The sequence below is a fragment of the Lonchura striata genome, chromosome 7 (assembly GCF_046129695.1).
Source record: "Lonchura striata isolate bLonStr1 chromosome 7, bLonStr1.mat, whole genome shotgun sequence".
Taxonomy (NCBI): domain Eukaryota; kingdom Metazoa; phylum Chordata; class Aves; order Passeriformes; family Estrildidae; genus Lonchura; species Lonchura striata.
This window is the reverse complement of record NC_134609.1, coordinates 19,485,878-19,504,514: the sequence shown is the minus strand read 5'-3', so window position 1 is coordinate 19,504,514 and position 18,637 is coordinate 19,485,878. Positions and strand designations below refer to the sequence as shown.

Genomic DNA, 18,637 nt, shown 5'->3' with positions numbered 1-18,637 from the left:
TGTCAGTGACGGCATAAAGCCACTTTCAAAGGGCTCAGGAGCAGGAGAAAAACCGAACAAGAAATTAGAGGGTTCTTAAAAAAAACAAAACAAAACCCAAAAAAACCCAGAAAACAAACAAACAAAATCCCCACTCTGCCAAAAATATCTTCAAAAGGGGGGAGGAGTTGGACAAAGACTGGCTATTTAAAAGGTACAGGATCTGGGTGGCTTGCAGGGCACAGCTAACTTTGGTTGTTTTCAGAGCTCTTGTGCCCTGCAGCATGTCATGTCATGTCACAGGAAAGAACACTAGGATTTGTGCATTCAAACTGTTTATAGCATGAAGACTACCATGTAAGACAGATCACTGGTCCATTTCAAATGTCAGGCTTTGCAGAATAGTTCCAAGAATTGCTGCAAAGAGACCTCTGGATTATTCTATCATATGAAGAAGCATCCTTGAGACAGGGGCATTTGTCTCTTAACGACATGCAAGACCACCCCAATAACATGGGAAGCAGCAGTTCTCTGCAGGCAAATGACAAATGCTGGCCTTGGAGCTGTCAGTGGTGTATGACCCTCATCTTCCAAGGAGTTTAAACTCCCAAAGGCAATCGAAAGAAGAAGAAAGAGGAGGAGGATCTGAATAAGGTTTCCTTTTCTCTTGCTTGTCATTAAGTGGCTGTTCTGTTGAGCCACACACTCACACTGGCAAACATGACAGGACGGTCTGAATAGAAAAAGGCAGAAGTGAGCAGAGGAACCTGACCTGCAAAAGGGGCAGCTGCCATCATATCCTTCACTAAAGCAAGGACAAGGGTACTTGGAAGAGGACAAGGAGTCAGCAAGCCCTGATACTTGATGCAAGGACACAGGTTAGTATCGTGTGGCCCATATTGCTCACCATTCCCCTTGCAGGCCTCTAATCACTGAACTTACAGCTGCTTCTATATACACACACCTTGATCCAGAGTGGGAATCAAGCAACTTCCCCTCTCTAAAAGCAATCAGATGGCACAAGGTAGCATGTGAGGGGTGAGAGATGTCCTCCACAAGTGCAGCTAGCCAGCTTCAAAAGCATACAAAAAAAATCTAAATCCTCCTTCATTACAGGAGACAGGGCCAGGTGTAGCAGCAGCTGGAATTTCAGCCATCAGAGACAGTGTTTTGGCATTATGCAGTCATTCCCCTGCTTTAGACTCCCTTGACAATTGCTTGTTGCTGCCTGTTGTGGCTTTGATCCAATGCCATCATCTCAGCAGAGTCAAAAATGAAAGACAGTTGTGGGAGCGGGACGCAGCAAGAGGCGTTTCCTTTCCCCACTAAAAATTTCCTCTACACCAAAACCAATCAAGCCCTTTTCAAAGCACAGGACATATTTACAGGTGAAGATATTATCCCCTTCCTCTTGGAGGGATAAGAATGGCTGCCGCAGGGTCAGGGAACAGCGAAGGTCATAAATACAAAACATACCATGACCAACAGTGACAAGCACCAGCCAAGGACTTATCTGGCCTGGAACTAAGATGATCAGTACACAAAAGGTTATTTAAGCTTTAAATCCTTTTGTAGCACGTTCCAGATCTCAGCTGTTGGGTAAAAAGACCACCTACCCCAATGGAAGAAAATGGCACAGAAACTGTTGTAGTGTTGCTTACTCACCCCTCGATGCCAAGAAAACTGCCCCAACTGAACTAGCTGATCCTGGACAGCACTAAACACCTCAGTGGTGCTAAGGATCCTGTGGTTTTCAAAAACACGCCTTATGCATCATTCTACCCTTCCCAATTTTTTTTTTTTTTTTTTTTTGACAGAAGTTACCTGGATTCTGTCCTTAGACATAATATCCTTGCCATGTTCAGCCTCTGCGGGGCAGCCTCTGGGCCCTTTTGTGGCTACAAGAAAAGGGTAAGCAGCAAACTCTGGCTCTGACTGCCAGATGTTATCAGGACACACTGAGCACAGGAGGAGTTTTAAGTACTGGGTGGCTCTAAGATTTTAAGTTTTCATGCCACACTCTCACTCCTGGAGTCTGACCAGGGAGACAACATTGAAAAGCCTCAAAGGAACAGACAGCATTTCTTACAAGATCACTTCTGGCAATCACTGGAGCTTTTGAAGATGGATTCAAAGCTCTGCTGGGAAGATGAACAGTTTATGGAGAGTCAAGACCTGGAAGGATGGCTCTGTATTCCCTTTCCATGAATAATGGCATCAAGCCCCACAGGCTAGAGTCCCAGCCGTGCTTCCTACTCAGCCTCTTACCCTGCACATGCTGATGAGTCTACCAGCTCACACACAGGTCTCTGCAGAGGGAAAGACCCAGTGGCATGGTGCATTCCAGCTGTGACAGGTGAAGAGGGAAGAATAAGTTTGACACTCTAGCCATTTCAACAGAGGCCCAGTGGCCTAGGTTGCCTTGGCTTTTTTATTTGCCTGTCACTCAGGCTTTTACATTATTGAAAGATCAAACTCCGCTGTGCTTGTTCATTACCTTAATCCTATTTTCTACACAGCTTTATTATCTCTTCAGGCTTCCTTGGGAAAGGCTGTCAGAAAGGCTGGGGCAGGGGGGAGAGGGCTGCCCATCTCCTCACCCCTGTCAGATGCCTCTATTCAAGAACAGCCAGAAGACTTGATGGGCACCACAGCACAGCCTGCATGTTTCTGGGGTACTCCAAAGGCACCACTGGATGGATCACTAGAAACATGCACCATAGCTAGTGCACTGGTGCTCTCTCCTGCTCCAGCTTGTCCTTTGTAGGGTGCATTGTTGGAACGTATTTTTGTTATTTCAGAGAATAAACCTGCTGGCTTAAATTTGTATTTGATACAGTTGACTTAAACAATCTAAACTATAGATTAGAAGGCAACTTGTCTCAGACCTACCCTGTGTCCACACCAATCCTCCTTCACTCCCTTTCCCCAAATGCAGCTCTACTGATATCCCTCAGGCCCCTTCTGCCATTGCTCAACTCAATCCTGACAGCACTCCTTTGGATAATCTGGGCTGTGCCACTCCTACCCAGAGCATCCTGGTCCTGGAAGGCAGGGCTGCCATTCCAATAATCCTGTGAAATATTTACTATCTGTCCATCACTACACTAAGACCCTCAGGCTGAGAGTTTCAAATTTGTCAGCAGTTGAGTCTCACATCAAGATTTGAGAACAACATTTCCCCAGTTGCTAAGGTCAGCACCTACACTGAACAGGAACTACTCAAAGACCCCAAATCAGAGGCCACAGCAATTAACCTCCTCAGTGCTTATTAGGACAAAGAGAAGACAACGTGCCGAAGTCACTTCCATACATAATGTGTTGCCACACATCACCTCTCTGAGCTACTGGAATTGCCAGCCAGGACAAGGTGACTTCAGAGCCTGTGTTTGCCTCTGGCTTCCTAGCACCATGAGAAGTGAGTGAATGGGAGGATAAGGATCACCTTCCTCACCTCCTCTGGCTGAGGCATCAACAGAGACAGATGAAAAGGAGGCGTAATGGGTGTATTTTGCCTGTATACAGGTAATGGGAAGAAACTAGGATGGCTGTGCCATCAACTGGAAAAGCTGAGAAGAAAAGCCAAGTTACTGAACCAGAACCACCCCCCACACATGCCTTTCCACACCAGTTTGCTTTGTCCCCCACTCCACAACACATCTCATCTTCTATCACTTCTTGCCTATATTGACAAAAGAAATTACACCCTTTTGAAGCATTTCCAACATTGCATTGTTATTCACTTTTCATGTTAAGTCCCTCTCTGGAAGCTCACTCACCTCTCAAGGTCCCAGATTCTCAGAGGTGAGATGTGTCCACAGCAGGCTGTCCCTGTCACAAATGAGCTGTTTAAAAAAACAAAGAAACAAACAAAAAACACTTACTAATCCTCATGTTCTGAAGAAAATGCATGAGCAAGACAGAGAAAACAGGTTACAAGACAGACTCTGAATTCTGGTTCAAGATGATTTCAGCATGTCCCACCACATTTCACAACGGACAGGCAGCAGCAAAGGGAGAGCTACCATAAGACTCTCACTAGCTGAGCTTCCCAGATACACCAGGTCACAACTGCAGAGAACTGGCAGGACATAAAGATGGATTTGTAAATACAAAGGGAAAGCCTAAACAGGAACAGCTGTAAACAACATTTTCAAATGAGTCAGTACAATACTTAGCATGTTTCATACACTTAGTGCTGTAAGCTGCAAAGACCCCATGGAAAATTCACTGTTATTTCCTACTTCATGTCTCACTTCTGCTTGTTGGCAACTTCTGGGTACAATCATGAACTGGCTGCAGCATCACAGGCCTAAAGAATCACAGAATAGAGGTCTCTGGTCCAGCCTGCTCACAGCAGGGCCAATTTCAAAGCTGGATCAGGTTGCCCTCCCCAGTGCTCAGGCACTCCCTGTTAGAGGCAGCACACCACTCCTGCAGCAATATCTGGCTCCGTTTACACCCTCCATCAGGGCCCATTCCAAAGTCCTCTTGGCAAGACTGTGTCCCTCCTGCACATGCTGGCTCCAGAGGTCACCTGACACCCATTGGCCTTATACTAGTTCATAAGACAGAACAAATCCTTAAAATCAAGCATGAGGAACATGGGTGCTGTGCTCTCCAAACCACACCGCTTGTTTCGTGCCAGCTTCCCATTCTCAGTCCAAATAAGAGGAAGCAGCTCATACAAGGACTTCTAAGTAAGTTACAAATGACCTCTCATAAAGCCATATATATTGCAGCTACAGAGAATAAAATTCCAAAACTATGTTTAAGTCAATGCAACAAGGATAGCATGAACACACGAAATGGAACCTGCTTTAAATAAAAGCCATTTCTATGCTTTGCCTGAAGAACTTTTGCAGTATGACACAGGGCTGGCAGCTGAAAAATGAAAGCAAAATAAGAAAACAATGTCATGTCTATAAAAATAACAGAGCAGTTTTTAAACATTTATTTAATCCTCTACAGCATTCTTTCTTTGGAAGTCAAGGTGTCTGCAAACCTCTATTGCACCAGGAATGGATTCTTGCAGCACCCTTGACTTCTGTGAGAAGCTATTGCTACTAGTGCTGCTGCAAGAAGGCACTCAGCAGCCAGGTGAGCACAGGTTCAACTCAATCAAAGCCAGAGAAGGACCAGATGGAAGCCAGACCTGAACTCAGGACTCCTTCTGCTCCTATCTCTGTGGTTTAGCTGAGCAACTGGTTTCTCCAAACCATAAAGCCAAAGCAGCACTGACAAAACACTCTTCAAAAGAGGCAAGCAGGTAACATCAAACCATTTCAAAGAGCTACAAGAACTTAGGAAGGGCTTTAGCTACCAAGGCCTCTTTTGTGTTGACTCTGTCTTTCCACCCAATCTCATGGACCTGGAGGTGTCCACAAGTTCTGTGACTCTTAGATGCCCTTAAGGCTAGAAAAGGCCTGCAGAACTAGAGCTATTTCAAAGTGTCTCCAACCAGGATGTCCTACATGCAAAATTCCAGGTTCATTGGCAGTGCACATACAATCAGTCAAAGCACCTGTAGCACTTGGCTGACCCTAGAGGTGCTGCAGGGTGCTCCATGTAAGTCCTTGACCAAAGTCTGAGAGTCTATGGAAAATCCAATTCCTCTTGCTGTGTAGCAGCCACCACAATCAATTAAGAAAGTGTGCAGCATTTAATCTTTGGAAACATGGTTTCTGCTCAATGCCTGCCTTCTCTCCACCATAGTCCAGGACAGAGGGGAACATTTCTCTTTCGCCGATGTCACCCACCCCAGAGGAGAACAAACAAAAGACACCCACTTTGACAGCTTGTTGGTCAAACCCCATGTCTGGAAAGCAGCACTTTGGTCAGCAGGTCCCTCTGCTACAAAGCTAGGTGTTGGGTTTTGTCCCCCCTCTCCAGTCATAATCCATTAATAACTACTAAAGTCAATTACTGTGGTTAGAAACACAATAGCAGTCAGGGAGTCAGTCAAGCAGGCAATTGGGTGCTTAAGATTTTTCTTTTGGGGGACAAACTGACTCTGTCCCAGCAGAGAACACTCTCACGTGGGAGACAGATCCCTTTGTGCAGAAGGTATGCACAAGGCTTTGATGGTTGCCACAGGTCTAAATTACCATGGAGGCACACCAACAGGGAGAAAAAGGTGGGAGGAACAGCTAGGTCTAATCCTCCCTCATGCTGTCAGTTCTGGACTTCAGCTTTCCCTCCTTGGTCCTTACCCCTCACCCCTCAGAGGAAAAAAAAAAAAAAACCACAAAAAAACAGAGAGAGAAAAAAGCATTAGATAAAGAGATTTTTCTCCAGCATCGAATACAGGCCTCAGGGCCACAAACAAGTCTCTTCTGGGTAAAGCTGACTCCATTCAGTCAACAGGAATTTTGTCTCATACTTCAGTGGGATCAGGTTTGCAGGCCTTATCTTTAACAGCCTGAGCCCATTAGCAAGCAAAGATAAGACTTCTCCCACAAGAGCAGGCCACCTTCACTGCAGCATTAGAATGCAGCATTCACAAGACAACATGCACAAGGAGTGTCACTGAGAAATTCTCGAAGCCTGAGAGTGAACTGACCTTAAAGTCTGGATTCCAGGGCATGATACAGGGCCCCTCCCCTTGAGTCTGATCTGCAGGCACACACCTTGAAGCCTCAGGTGTGTCATAACTGGGAACGTCTCAGAGGTGACAATTTTACTTCAGGCAAAAAAGCAACACAAATCAGCTTTCATATGTCTAAAACAACATGCAGATTGGAGGAAAGCATGCAAAGCTTGGTTCCAAAACTTCTGAAACTTCGTTTAGTGTGGAAGATCAGGCTGAAGCCTTCTATCAGGTTTGCTTCTTTCAGTCTATCTTCAACAAGGCTTTTTTGTCTTAGAGAGCACAGAGCACACATAAGACAACCCTCCAGTTTAGAGAAGTACAGCTTTTTCACAAGTGTTGTTGCCAGCTGCGCAAGAAAAACAATTCAAGATGACACTAGCTTAGGAAGTGTCATTCATTTTGCCCACAGACTGGAGAGAGACTAGATTGGGAAGAGGGAAGTACAGGATACCTTAAATATATTAATGCAGGCATGACTCATCTACCTGAAGTATATACAACACACTGATGTACACTGACTCTGATCAGATGCATCTACATCCACCATAAAAACTGCTATGGCCAGTCTCCACATGGCCTTGGAGACGTAAAGACCTTTCCCTACTAAGCTTCCTCCTGTCCTTTGAAAGCTGCTGGCTACCATGACTACAAGCTCCCTCTAACAGGCCCTTCTAAGGGGAAAATATGCATCATTGTAGGGCTTCCATAACAGGGCATGTTGTCTTCACAGGGATCCCCTAGGAACTAAAACCAAGCCAAAAACCAAACCAGGAAGGCAAGAATTTTGCACAGCATTAACATACATACTTCATAAACAGTGTATTTTTGTTGTCCAACACAAAGAATCTTCCAACTCATCTGATACTTTGATGTCCTCTTTCTTATTTGAAACTCCCTACTGACAGAGAGGAGAGGAGAGGAATAAACAAGAGGGAAAAATAAAAACTCAACAGAACAACCAAGAGCCTGCTTCTCCAGAAGCCAGACCTTCTCTATGTTGCAGAAGAGACATTTCATTAGACATCATCCCCCCCAACAATACAAGCTGGGCCAGGAAATGAAAGAGAACACACATTCTGGCAGTGCTGTTGGAAGAAACACAAGAACTCTCCATCTGACTGACTTGTGGTTGTTGAAGATCCCACGGCATTCCTGGCAACAGCAGTAGTGCCCTGGCTACACTCCAGCTGCAATAATCCCATGGCTGCTCCCAAGGTGCCAACTACAGTTTGACTCATGTAGCATCCCTCTTTACCCCATCCTGGACAGACCATTGCCAGATGTGAACAAATCCGAGGGACTGAGGTAGATGTCCATCAGTAATTTTGGAAAGATGCTGTTTATTCTGAGGTTTGGAAACAGTCTCAGCTCCAGAAATACAAGTCATATTGAACAACATATACTTTTCCCACTATCAACCCAGCCTCTAGAGTGGGTGCTGCCTGAGCTGGGAATCCTGCAATGAAAAGTCATTGAAGGAGCCTGGATAAAACAGGTCCTTTCCCACCTCTTCTCAATACATATCCCCTGTGCCCCAGGCTTGTGCCTTTCCCTGCACTGTAAACAGATTGCTTCTCTAGTTCTATTCTGCTCTTCGGGGATTTCAAATCCAGAATCTGCTTGACACGTGCAAGAGTCCGTTCCATCCTCCTGGCACTCTCCCCCGCCCCCTGGAATTGGACATCATTGTTCCATTTTGGAAACTATTATATATGGAGACTCATTGGACTGGGAAACAAAGAAGTTATTACTTGACACAGCCCTGCAGCTGGGAATGTGGAAGGTGGGGGGAGAAAAGCGGGAGAACCAGGGGAGACAGGATGGGGGGGTTGGTAGCAGTGTTATGAAAGCGATCAACAGAAAGGACAGCTCAAAGATGGGAAACATCTATTTTAAAAAGTCTCAAGTGAGATGAGAAAAGAAGGAGAAGGGAAAGCAAGGCCAGAAGGGAGCTAGGAGAAGAGAGAGAGCAGTTGGTGCCGACGGTGCCGCGGGTTAAACGCACGGGTCTGTGGGTTTGTGTAGCCTTTGATTCAGCACTGACACGCTTTGGCAAGGGAGGCCACCGGAGCTGTCAAATCCTTCACCAACGTGCCCATCAATTGTATTCAGCTCTCCCCGACCCGCACTGGCATTTTAATTACTGTTGGGTAAACTAATTTGTACAAATGAAGGCAACTCTGCCTAATAGAATATGCAAGCTCTCTGACCTCTGACAGGCGATGACACAAGATACAAAGGAGGCAGAGGAAGGCTTTTTATCAGAGCCTTATTACTCTCTATTACTCCAATTAGTTAAGCTCCAGTGCTCCTAATTGGGGGAAAAAATTGCAATTAAATCAATTTTTGATGGGCTGAAAGTGGGTTACCGAACCGCCCTGCCTGTGAAACACTGATATTATAGCAGCAAAGGTCAAAGTCTTTGTCGGCACCTGTGGGGCCCCCAGCTCCCTTCTCCAAGCCCCTCTGTGCCCCCCCAACACACACACGCAGCTCGCTAGGGCGAATCATTAGAACATGTCATGTCTTATCGCGGCCGCCACCATCCCGCCAGCCTCTTCAGTTGACATCATTATGGAAGGTAACTCCTCCAGCATGAATACAGTGCTAAGGTCACATAAACTTGATGGAGCCCCTGCTGAAGAGCAGATGCAACAGTAACAACATTGTGAAGGGGAAAGGAGGGGGTCAGAAACCCAGCACAGGGAGTTTTGCCACCTCCAGCATGAGACTCCTCCAACAGACCAGATACACACAAAGGGAGAGAGACAGAGAGTGCAGGGGGGCAAGTGCTCCTTCCCCAGGGGCATTTAATTTGCAAGAAGAAAAAAAGAAAACCAGCACAGCATCAGTTTAGCATCCTCTTATTTATGAGCAAGTAGGCAGGACAAATATGCAAGAAATCCCACCTGCCTTAGATGCAGACAAGGCTGGACAAACCCAGGACTGAGTGGTCATGCTGGACTGATGCTGCCCCTTCACTGTCCTAGACCAGTTTCTTTAGCTGTACTACAATTTGCACTTCTAGCAGGATGACCAGAGAACTGAACCAAGCATCTTCAGTATTTCAGAAGTCAAGACAGCTGGGTTATATGTTAACATTCTGTAACCACAAATTCAACAAAAATCAGCAGGTAAGACAGTGCACCTAAAGCTCACCTAAGCAAACAGAAGAATCTCACTGCAGCACAGCCTCACCTTTGTTGAATAAATGCCAAAAAGTCCCAGCAGCTGAAGGCAAATAACCTGGCTTGTTCCAGAAACAGACTGGAAAGCTCTGGAAGGTTTGCTGCTACTTCTTTGAGCTCATGTGCATGCTACAGAATCCTCCAAGGAACAGTCGACTCAAGAGTTAAACTGTGCTCCTGATATACCTCATAAATGTCACACAGAGAAGGTACAGAACAGCTCTGCCACACCCCACCATGGACTCAGCACAGAGAGAAAGCAAAATGCATAGAGAAGGCCATGAACCCTGCAACGTTAACAACCACTACTTCTCCAAGAGGAAATCCTGTGCTCTTGCAAGGAGCACCAGTGACACATGCATGAACAGATGGACTAATAACTCATTCATATGCCACCTCAAGTGGACCACTAAAAAGTGGTCCCCAGAAAGACAGCATTTACATTTTATACTGAAGGGCACTATAGAGATGCTGGATTGAAACATGAAGTCCCATCTGAGACAGAACTCCAGCTCATGAGATAGAAGAAATGCTCATGTCGCTGCCTCCCAAGTCATACACTTCATGCCTCATGGTAGAGGGAAATCAAGCTTCACCTCTCCAGCCTTCCTCCTTGGCCTCTAACTTCACGACTTCCTCCAGACTTCAGAGACACTCAGGCTGAAGAGCAGAAAAAGCTTTTCATATCCCTAAAAGCCCAATTCCTGGTGTGGTAGACAGATCACCCCTACTCTAGCAAGCTGCTTAGTAGGTGTCCAACCTAGACACCTCCATCCTGCCTTCACTTCCTTGCAGCTTCAGCCCATATTCTGTGTCCAAGTTACCTGCAACCTTGATCACCGTCCCTTCAGCAGCCCTGCAGCAGGTAAGTTCTGTGAAAACAAGCCACCAGATACAGAGTACAATCCTCATTTCTGGAGGAAAAACTGAGCTCAATGACATCAAGACAAAGATTCCAGACAGGACAAACACATGCACACTCTTCCACACTACAGCAATGAATGGGAAAATACCCTTGATTGCAAACTAGTGATTCAATCCACAAAACAGTCCTGATGTTTCTAGGCCTGTTCACATCTAAGTACCACTGCTTTCCCCCGTACTTCACATGACACATGCTTTCAGGAAGAAGCAAATTTTCAAAAGAGGACCACATTCACATTAGCCCTATAAAAGTTGATTGAGGATCCTGAGTGTTCCTTTACAAGAGAAATATTGGAACAGTGCTTTTCACAGTGCTGCTGTCATTTTTCAGAACTTCAAACAGAATTGCTTTTGTAGCTATACAAAAATTGAAGGAAAAGTCTTGAAAACCTATTTTTAATAATGTAAAATACATATTTACATACTATGTCCAACAGTCTTCATTTTTCCTTACTCCCCAAACGTCTTCCCAGGCATGGAGTAGTTGTTCATGCAGAGATCTTTGTACTCCTTATCTCTCTCGAGACCAAATTTAAAACCCAAATGATGCTGAAGTTATTACTGTTATTACAGGAAAAAATAGACTCCTTAACCATAACAGAAATTTAATTCAAAACATAATTCAGGCACTGATCTGAATAACTTGTACCAAAAATCAAAGTCTGTGCCAAAACTGATTTGTCTGTGCATGCCTACCAGGCCTTTCTGTGAGCAGAGCTCTCTGCAGGCAATCACTGGGGTTACATCTTAGAAGCTGAATAATAAAGAAACATGACTCAACTGAGAAATCACTTCGGAGTCTAAAATCTGGGCTGTGCAAGAGATACAGCTCTCTATTCCTACCATAGAGAGCTTTCTATGAAGAAAGAGAAGGGGAGGAAAAAAAAGAAGAAAAAGAATGAAATCTAGGGACTTAAAGGTCAGTTTGAGACTAGGTGGTTAAACACTACTACAGCACAGTTATATCAGCTTATCAGTAAACAGAACAAAATCTCAAAGAACATTTTTAATGCTCAGAAGCTATAACATTATAAATTCAAAGAAAGTGGCTACTAAGGTTCCATTTGTGTTTTGAGGAGTTAAAGGTTTATCTGGTTTATTTTGTTTCTTTTTCAAGTGCAGGTGAAATAACCACAGCTGGAGTCTCAATTTCCTTACTCACACAAAGCATTCTCCCTTCCAACATCACTACAGAAATCTCAGCCATCTGTAGCAACTTGCTATGCTCTACTCTTGCTCTACTCCCCAGAGCAGCCTTTCAAACACCAATGGGCAATACTCCTGAGAAGTACCCAGCAGACAGCATGCTCTACCTCCAACTGCTGCACATGCCATCTGCAATACAGTACACAGGAGTTGCAAGATAACTTCATAAAATCTCTACCCAGGGTTTTTGAATTAATTGAAAGGAAGGAACAGGTGGAGCTGCTGACTGCGCAGCAGAAAAACATGATCCCTGGATGAAATACATGGATCCAGTATTAGACACTGGACACCATTTGTACCTACAGACTATCATGCATCTTGGGCATGTCTCTGAGGGCCTGGCACTCAGTTCTCACCAACCTGCACACCCACTTCAAGCCTTCACACCCATCATGTTTCCCCTCCCTACTCTGGTCAGTACTGTTACCCGTTATCCTTCCCCCTCGCCCCCATGGAGAAGACAACCTGAGCTCAACCTTTGTCCACATCCCCAGAGCCAGCAGCCCCCTTGAGCTTGGTGCTCTGGGCCCACACACAGCCTTACAAGAAGCTCTGAACTCCAGCCCTCGCTTCCTCAAAGCCTGCCCAGGTGTAAAGCTCCAGCGATTCCTTTTTCTTTGCCATTTTCCCTCCCTCCTCCCTCTCCTCCTAGCCCCACCAACATTTTCAGGCCACACAGTGAGCAGGGAGGTTGGAGTATATGAGGACCATTGCAGCAGTCATGCTGTTTCAGACCCCCCCAACTTAAGACAATTTCTAAGAGCCATTTCTTATCCTCCCCTCCGTGAAATGATTTCTGTTAATTGCCTGGTGGGAATCAGTTATAGGTGGGGGAGATTCTCCCCACACACACACCCTGGCCCCTAATTGGCTTATTGAAGTTTTAACAGGGCTTTCACCTGGAGAAGCTGGTAATTATTCCCTTCATTCCCCTCTTGCTTGTACCTGTAGCTTCACACTTGGGGCCTGCCTGGCTCCACAGGGGGGACTTTGTTCCCTCTAACTACAGGCCCCACACAAATGGGCCCAGCAGCAGGAAAACACGGCAAAGTGGTAATTTTCAGCCCCACGTAATTAGCCAAGGTTCTTTCAGCCCAAACTGCTGAATGGGGAGAGGGCTGCTGGGGAGGGTGCGCCATGTGGGAATGGAGGAACGGGGGCTGCTCTCAACAGGCGGACAAAGACCTCTCGGGGGCTCCAATCTGGGGCGAGCAAGAGGAGGGGTGGGAGCAAGACAGTTTGCCTGGCATAGCTGGGGCATGGTCAGCAGTGGGACACACACTGAGGAAGTCAGCCCATGGCATCCTTCCCCCAGCCTGTGGAACAGGGCAGTGCAGGATGCCAAGAAAGAGGTGAAGGAGAAAAGAGATCTAGTGATGCACGACAGAAGCATGTGAAGGGGTGCGATGCATGACAGATTCTTGAAGGTCTGGTGTAGCATATGCTCCCAGGACAGGATTTCTAGTCTAGTACCTTCACACTGAGATTTAGAAAGGCAATAGACTCAGGGAGAATAAGCTGGATGGTGCAGATCCCAAACAGGATAGCAAGAACTGTGAGAAGGGCAGAGTGAGAACTCTTATTGCTGAGAAAAATCATCAAAAATTAAGTCAACTCCTCCAGCATCTGCTCCAAAAGTCAGGCAACAACCATAACCAGGAGGACAGTAAAAAAGGCTCCAGGTTCTCTTTTTGCTGAGGCATCTCCCATTAGCAAACCAAAACTGTTTTTCATAGTGTGACCGCACTTGTTTGATCTTCCTTTCTGCTACAAGACTTTGGTTTTGCAAAACTACCAGGAAACCTGATGCATGTGGGTTCAAAAAACTTTGCCACCAGTATATCACTCCTGTATTAAATCAGACTGATGTCAGATGTCCCACAAACCAGAAACTGGCATCCTGTGTGTGGCATGCTGCCTCTCCTGATTCTCAGGACTTGTTAGCATCTGTGCTTTTTTTGAATTATCACCATTGCCTTTAGGATATAAATCCTTGTCCTGACTTGTCAGGTCTTGTAGACAAGTTAAAGTTGCTGCTCAGCTGGATTAATGATCACAGATTCAGTGCAATGGGGTCTGGGGGATTTTTTGTTTGTTTTTAAAGTCCTAAAAAACTTACCTTGTGTCTCTTATGATTGCAGTATCCTACTAGAAAGCAAGAATTGTCATAATCTAAAAGCTTGGTTCTGATTCTGCAATGAAGACTAGGTGAAGATCCAGCAGGGAAGTTGAAAGATGCCACTATTATCAAAGGACAGGTACACCAGAGTGCTGCACAAACCCTAGGAGATGATGCAATTACAACAATCCTGACAACAAGGAAAAGAGATCCTCAGGGACTCCAGTTGTAGGAAGGGAGCAGGCAGGCAGCAAACCCCCAGGGCACAGACTTTTAATTTCTGAGCTGCCTAAAATACAACGGTGACACAGTGCTGCAGCAGGTTGCAAACTAGAGAAGCAAATTGCTTGATTCAACCCCACAACTCTGGTTTCTTTTCAGGCCATATCTATTTCTATCACATTTTGTGAAAGACTCTTGCAGAAAGGATCATTTTTCAATCTCAATCCCATTTATTTCAGCCTCACCCAAGATGCCTTAAGTACTTGTCACAGATAGATGAGTTTAGCCATATACTGTGTGCCTGTGACCCATCAATTCTCAAGACCTTTCCTTAGAAGCAACTTTTGACACCTCTGGACAAAGTATGCTTGCTGTGAAATCCATGCCAGCATCTCAAATGCAGACACCAAGAATGAACAAAAGCAGGTCCATGTTGACCAGGCCAATTTCAAGCCTGTGCAGAGAAACAGAGTGAACATTCCCTGCATCAGTGGGAAAAGATATGTAATATCATCTCTATTCACACTTTATGACAAACCTTATGTGGTCCAGGGCTTTTTCTTCTAGTAACCTCACACCCTACAAGAGGACATGTGGAATTGATTTAAGTAAATATTCCAGCTGTCACTGCTTTGGACAAAAGTCTAAATATTTGATCATGTATAGAAAATGCTTAAAGAATCATGATGCAAAAGAAGAAAATCTCTTCTATTTATAAAATACCGCCTTTCTATATTTTAAGACTCGGGACTGCCAAGACCAATCTCAGTATATTTTCAGATGTGACTGGCAAAGTTTTCAGTTAACAAATATTGTTTTAAAAATGCATGTATCTATATAAAATGACATTTTATATAAACTTTTCCATTAGAATCTATGACAGAAAATTACTTTTCAATAAGCAGCAATCCATGCATGCCAGTGAGGTCGGGGGAAGGGAGAATCCTTTCAGGTCTGCCAGAACAACTAAAAATCAAGAATGTTTCAGTTTAAAAGTAGAGGTGGAAGGAATCTCTTTTACTGGTGCCACAAGCCACAGATTATTTTTGTCTTTTTCCTTTTGCCATACAGACACACATATAATAAATTCAAACTCGAATATTTAGGAGAATTTTGAAAAAAGTGATCAGGATGGTGAGGAAGAAGAGGAGTCAAACATATACTTTCCTTATCTTAGCACACAGGGCAGAAATTCTTTCTTGATACCATGCAGAGGCAGGAGATGTATTTGTTCATGCTTTTAGGGGAAAGAACCCAAATCACAAAAACAGAGTGCTTGATCTTCCTCCTCTCCCCTGTGATATTCAAACAATTTACAAATTAAGTCTAAATGAGTTCTTCATAAGGGGAGAGGGAAATAATGCTCAGAGGGTTTTAAGAAGTCAAAGACCAGAAAAGGTGAAAGGGGAAAGGCATGTATGTGGAGCACATGCTACACACAGAGAGGGCCAGCACACTGAGGCATGGAGACACAGGTGCTCTGTGGAGGAGGGAAGCAAAGCCTCATCTGCGTTTAACTCAGCCATGAAATGACTCCTAGAGCTTTCCTGTTCTGATCATTCCAGTCCTGACACGGACACGCTTGCAACAACCTTAATCCACTTGCCCTTAAAGCTCTGGGCAGCTTCCACCTCCCCAGTTCTCCACTCTACGCAATATGATTTGCTTCAGGGTTTTCATTCTATGTGTTTGGAGTATGTCAACTCTTCAGCCCTAAGCAACCAAGAGCCTGAATAAAACTCCTCCTCCCCATCTGCAGGTTCAAAGCATGCTTGGTTGTGAGCAAGCATCAGAGTGAGAAAGCAAACCTGGCAGTCAGGCCAAAAAGCCCCAGCCCTGCATGCAGAGAAAGGCATACAAGGTTTCATTAACAGATAATACACATCTAAGGTATAAAGACATTTAGTGGCCACCTCCCATACAGATCCCAAACCACCCAAAAACTCGCTGGAAAAGTTTTGCAGAAGCCAGAGATCAAACCACACTGACATCAATAAGGTATAGTTTCACAGCACAGATTTTCACCTTCAGTATCTGTAATCAGGCTGAGCTGCAAGGCAGGCTAAGAATTATTAAATTTCACTGACAACTGAGATAAGCCAGATGAAGATAGGAAAGTAACCAGGCAAAATAGATGGCACAGAGATAGGGAAAGGACAAGACAGGAAGTCGAGCAGTAATTTATTATGACACTTTATGTCAGTATATTGGGGAAAAATTACACATAAAATGGTATAAGAGGGAAAGGATTGGATATGGAAAGGACTGAGAAAGACTCTTCAGGCACACATCTCAAGTCTGCAATGGAACAGAGGACTCCCTAATATACATTGTCCTTTCATGACAAAACATATCTGATAAAGGGACATTAAGTACCACACTGCCTCCTGTCACTCAGTAAGCTGCTGTCTAGGTGAAGCAGGACAACCTACTGGCAGTCAGTCCTCCTACACTTCAAGGAACAGAAGTCTGGAAGCTTTAAATGCATAGGCAGCTTTGTGGGTAGGAGTGTGAAACCACAGTTTCCTCCTTTCCTTTCCATTGCTTGCGCTATTTCCATGTGCTCAGAGAATTTAGGAAGCCACATCCAAAAACAGCTATTAAAAGAACAATTTCTACTTGTTAAGTCAAACGCACAAAGAAATGCCAAAACCAAGCTCACTCACACGTTCTACACTGAAATGAGCACATGACTCAAACATCATTTGATTCTGTAGCCAGTTACAAGTGTCCCAGTCGAAACTGTCACTCATCTTTTATCATGTGAATACACAAGAATCAATTACATGGCCATCAATTCATGTTGGGCTGCATCTCTATGGACTTCAGTCAGAGACTGCACTGGGAGGAAGTGATGAGCTTACTTCATCATACAAAGAGATGCCTGAACTCCACTCCATATGAACTCCACTCCAAACAACTGGCCAGCAAGTACCTGCAAGCTTTGCCTTGCTACTGCTTCACACAAGGCCATCGGTACTAGAGTTAGGGTAGCTTGGGAAAAATATTAAAACTTTAAACAGAGGGAAGGGTATCCAAAGAGAGAAATCATTCACTGTATAACCACATAAAACAATCAGGCAAAAGGTTTAAAAATGAAGGAACATGCTTATTCCCCAGGACACAACACTGAATTTGAAAAGAGCCTATGAAGCCCAGAACATTAACAGGTTCAGAAAGAAGAGATGACCTGCTCACAGAGCGATCTTCTGCAAATATGAAAGAAACATTGGTCCAGATGAAAACTCTAGCCAGGGAAACCCTAACCTCTGCTCATTGGAAGCTGGGAATGAATAGGCAGGAAAGGATCTTCTGTTCTTGTTTCTTACGTTCTCCATAGACATTTACTACTGATCACTGGTGAACACCAAATGCTGGGGTAGAAGTATGCTGGACTGACCCACCATGACCAGAAGAAGAGGAGAAATGCCCACTTTTGTCAAGCTATGGTCCATCAAGCTCACCTTTTTCATCTCCAGTGGTACTGGCAGATGCTGTTCAGGAAGAACATGTAAGCATGACAGCCTTCTGTGGTCATTCACTTTGCATCCATAGTTTCTGTATTAAGGATTTTAAAGAGTGTATCCCCACCTAGTTCCTCATTATGAACTTGCTATCCATGAATTACAAAATCTCTTTCGAAACTGCTGGCATCCTTCACCTCCACAACCTTCTGCTCTGAGACCATCAGAGAACAGATGTTAGAGAAACATTACTGCTTCTCTAATATCTGGAGCAGGCTCCCTTGCTTCTCCACTGTCAAAGAGGAGAAAATCCAGGGGAAGTATACAGAAAATTAAAACATGCTCTAAGCCAAGACAGAAAATCGGATGCAAGAGAGAAACTCTTCAATCAGACAGTCCTGCTCCATCCCCATCCCTCATTAAATCAGCCTGAACAGGCAGAGCAGGTCACTGAACAAAGCACAGGTGTAAAGCTCAACACAGCTGCACCAGGAGGAAGAGATCAAGCACAGCAATAGTAGCAGCTGCTGCTTGGCCCAGCTCAGTCTGCAATTGCTGCTTCTGATGAGTTCACCTCTTTCAGGAGTGGGGAAGAGGAACACAGATCTCTTTTTCCCCTGAAAAAAACCTAAGCTGTTGGGTTCCAGCCTGCAAGACTCTTCAGCCCCCATGCTAATAAATCTTTGGGACTATAAATCACCTTGGTACAGGTCTCTCTTCACAAAGGAAATGGGCTCTCTCTTGTCATTAGCTGCCTGTGTCTACCAACCATAGCAGGGCCTCATTCAAGTCCTCTTTGATGGACGGTGAGACTTAAAGGAATATGTGCTTCAATCTCAGAGGAGAAAGAACAAGAATTTACAAATTAGACAGGGCAATGCACATTAAAAGCTGGCTTTAATACCTGGTCCCAAATTAGCCCTGCACCTGCTAAGTGTCAGGA

At 44.7% G+C, this 18,637-nt stretch overlaps 1 protein-coding gene across 2 annotated transcripts in view; it reads right to left on the bottom strand.

The window, feature by feature from the left end:
- The window catches only part of FBXW4 (F-box and WD repeat domain containing 4), a 59,694-nt gene that overhangs the window by 9,537 nt on the left and 31,520 nt on the right, over nucleotides 1–18,637 (bottom strand). For both annotated transcript variants that reach the window (XM_021536371.3, XM_021536369.3), the window contains exon 6: nucleotides 3,759–3,824. In XM_021536371.3, coding sequence (XP_021392046.2) covers nucleotides 3,759–3,824 — 66 coding nt within the window. The remainder of the gene's footprint in view (nucleotides 1–3,758; nucleotides 3,825–18,637) is intronic.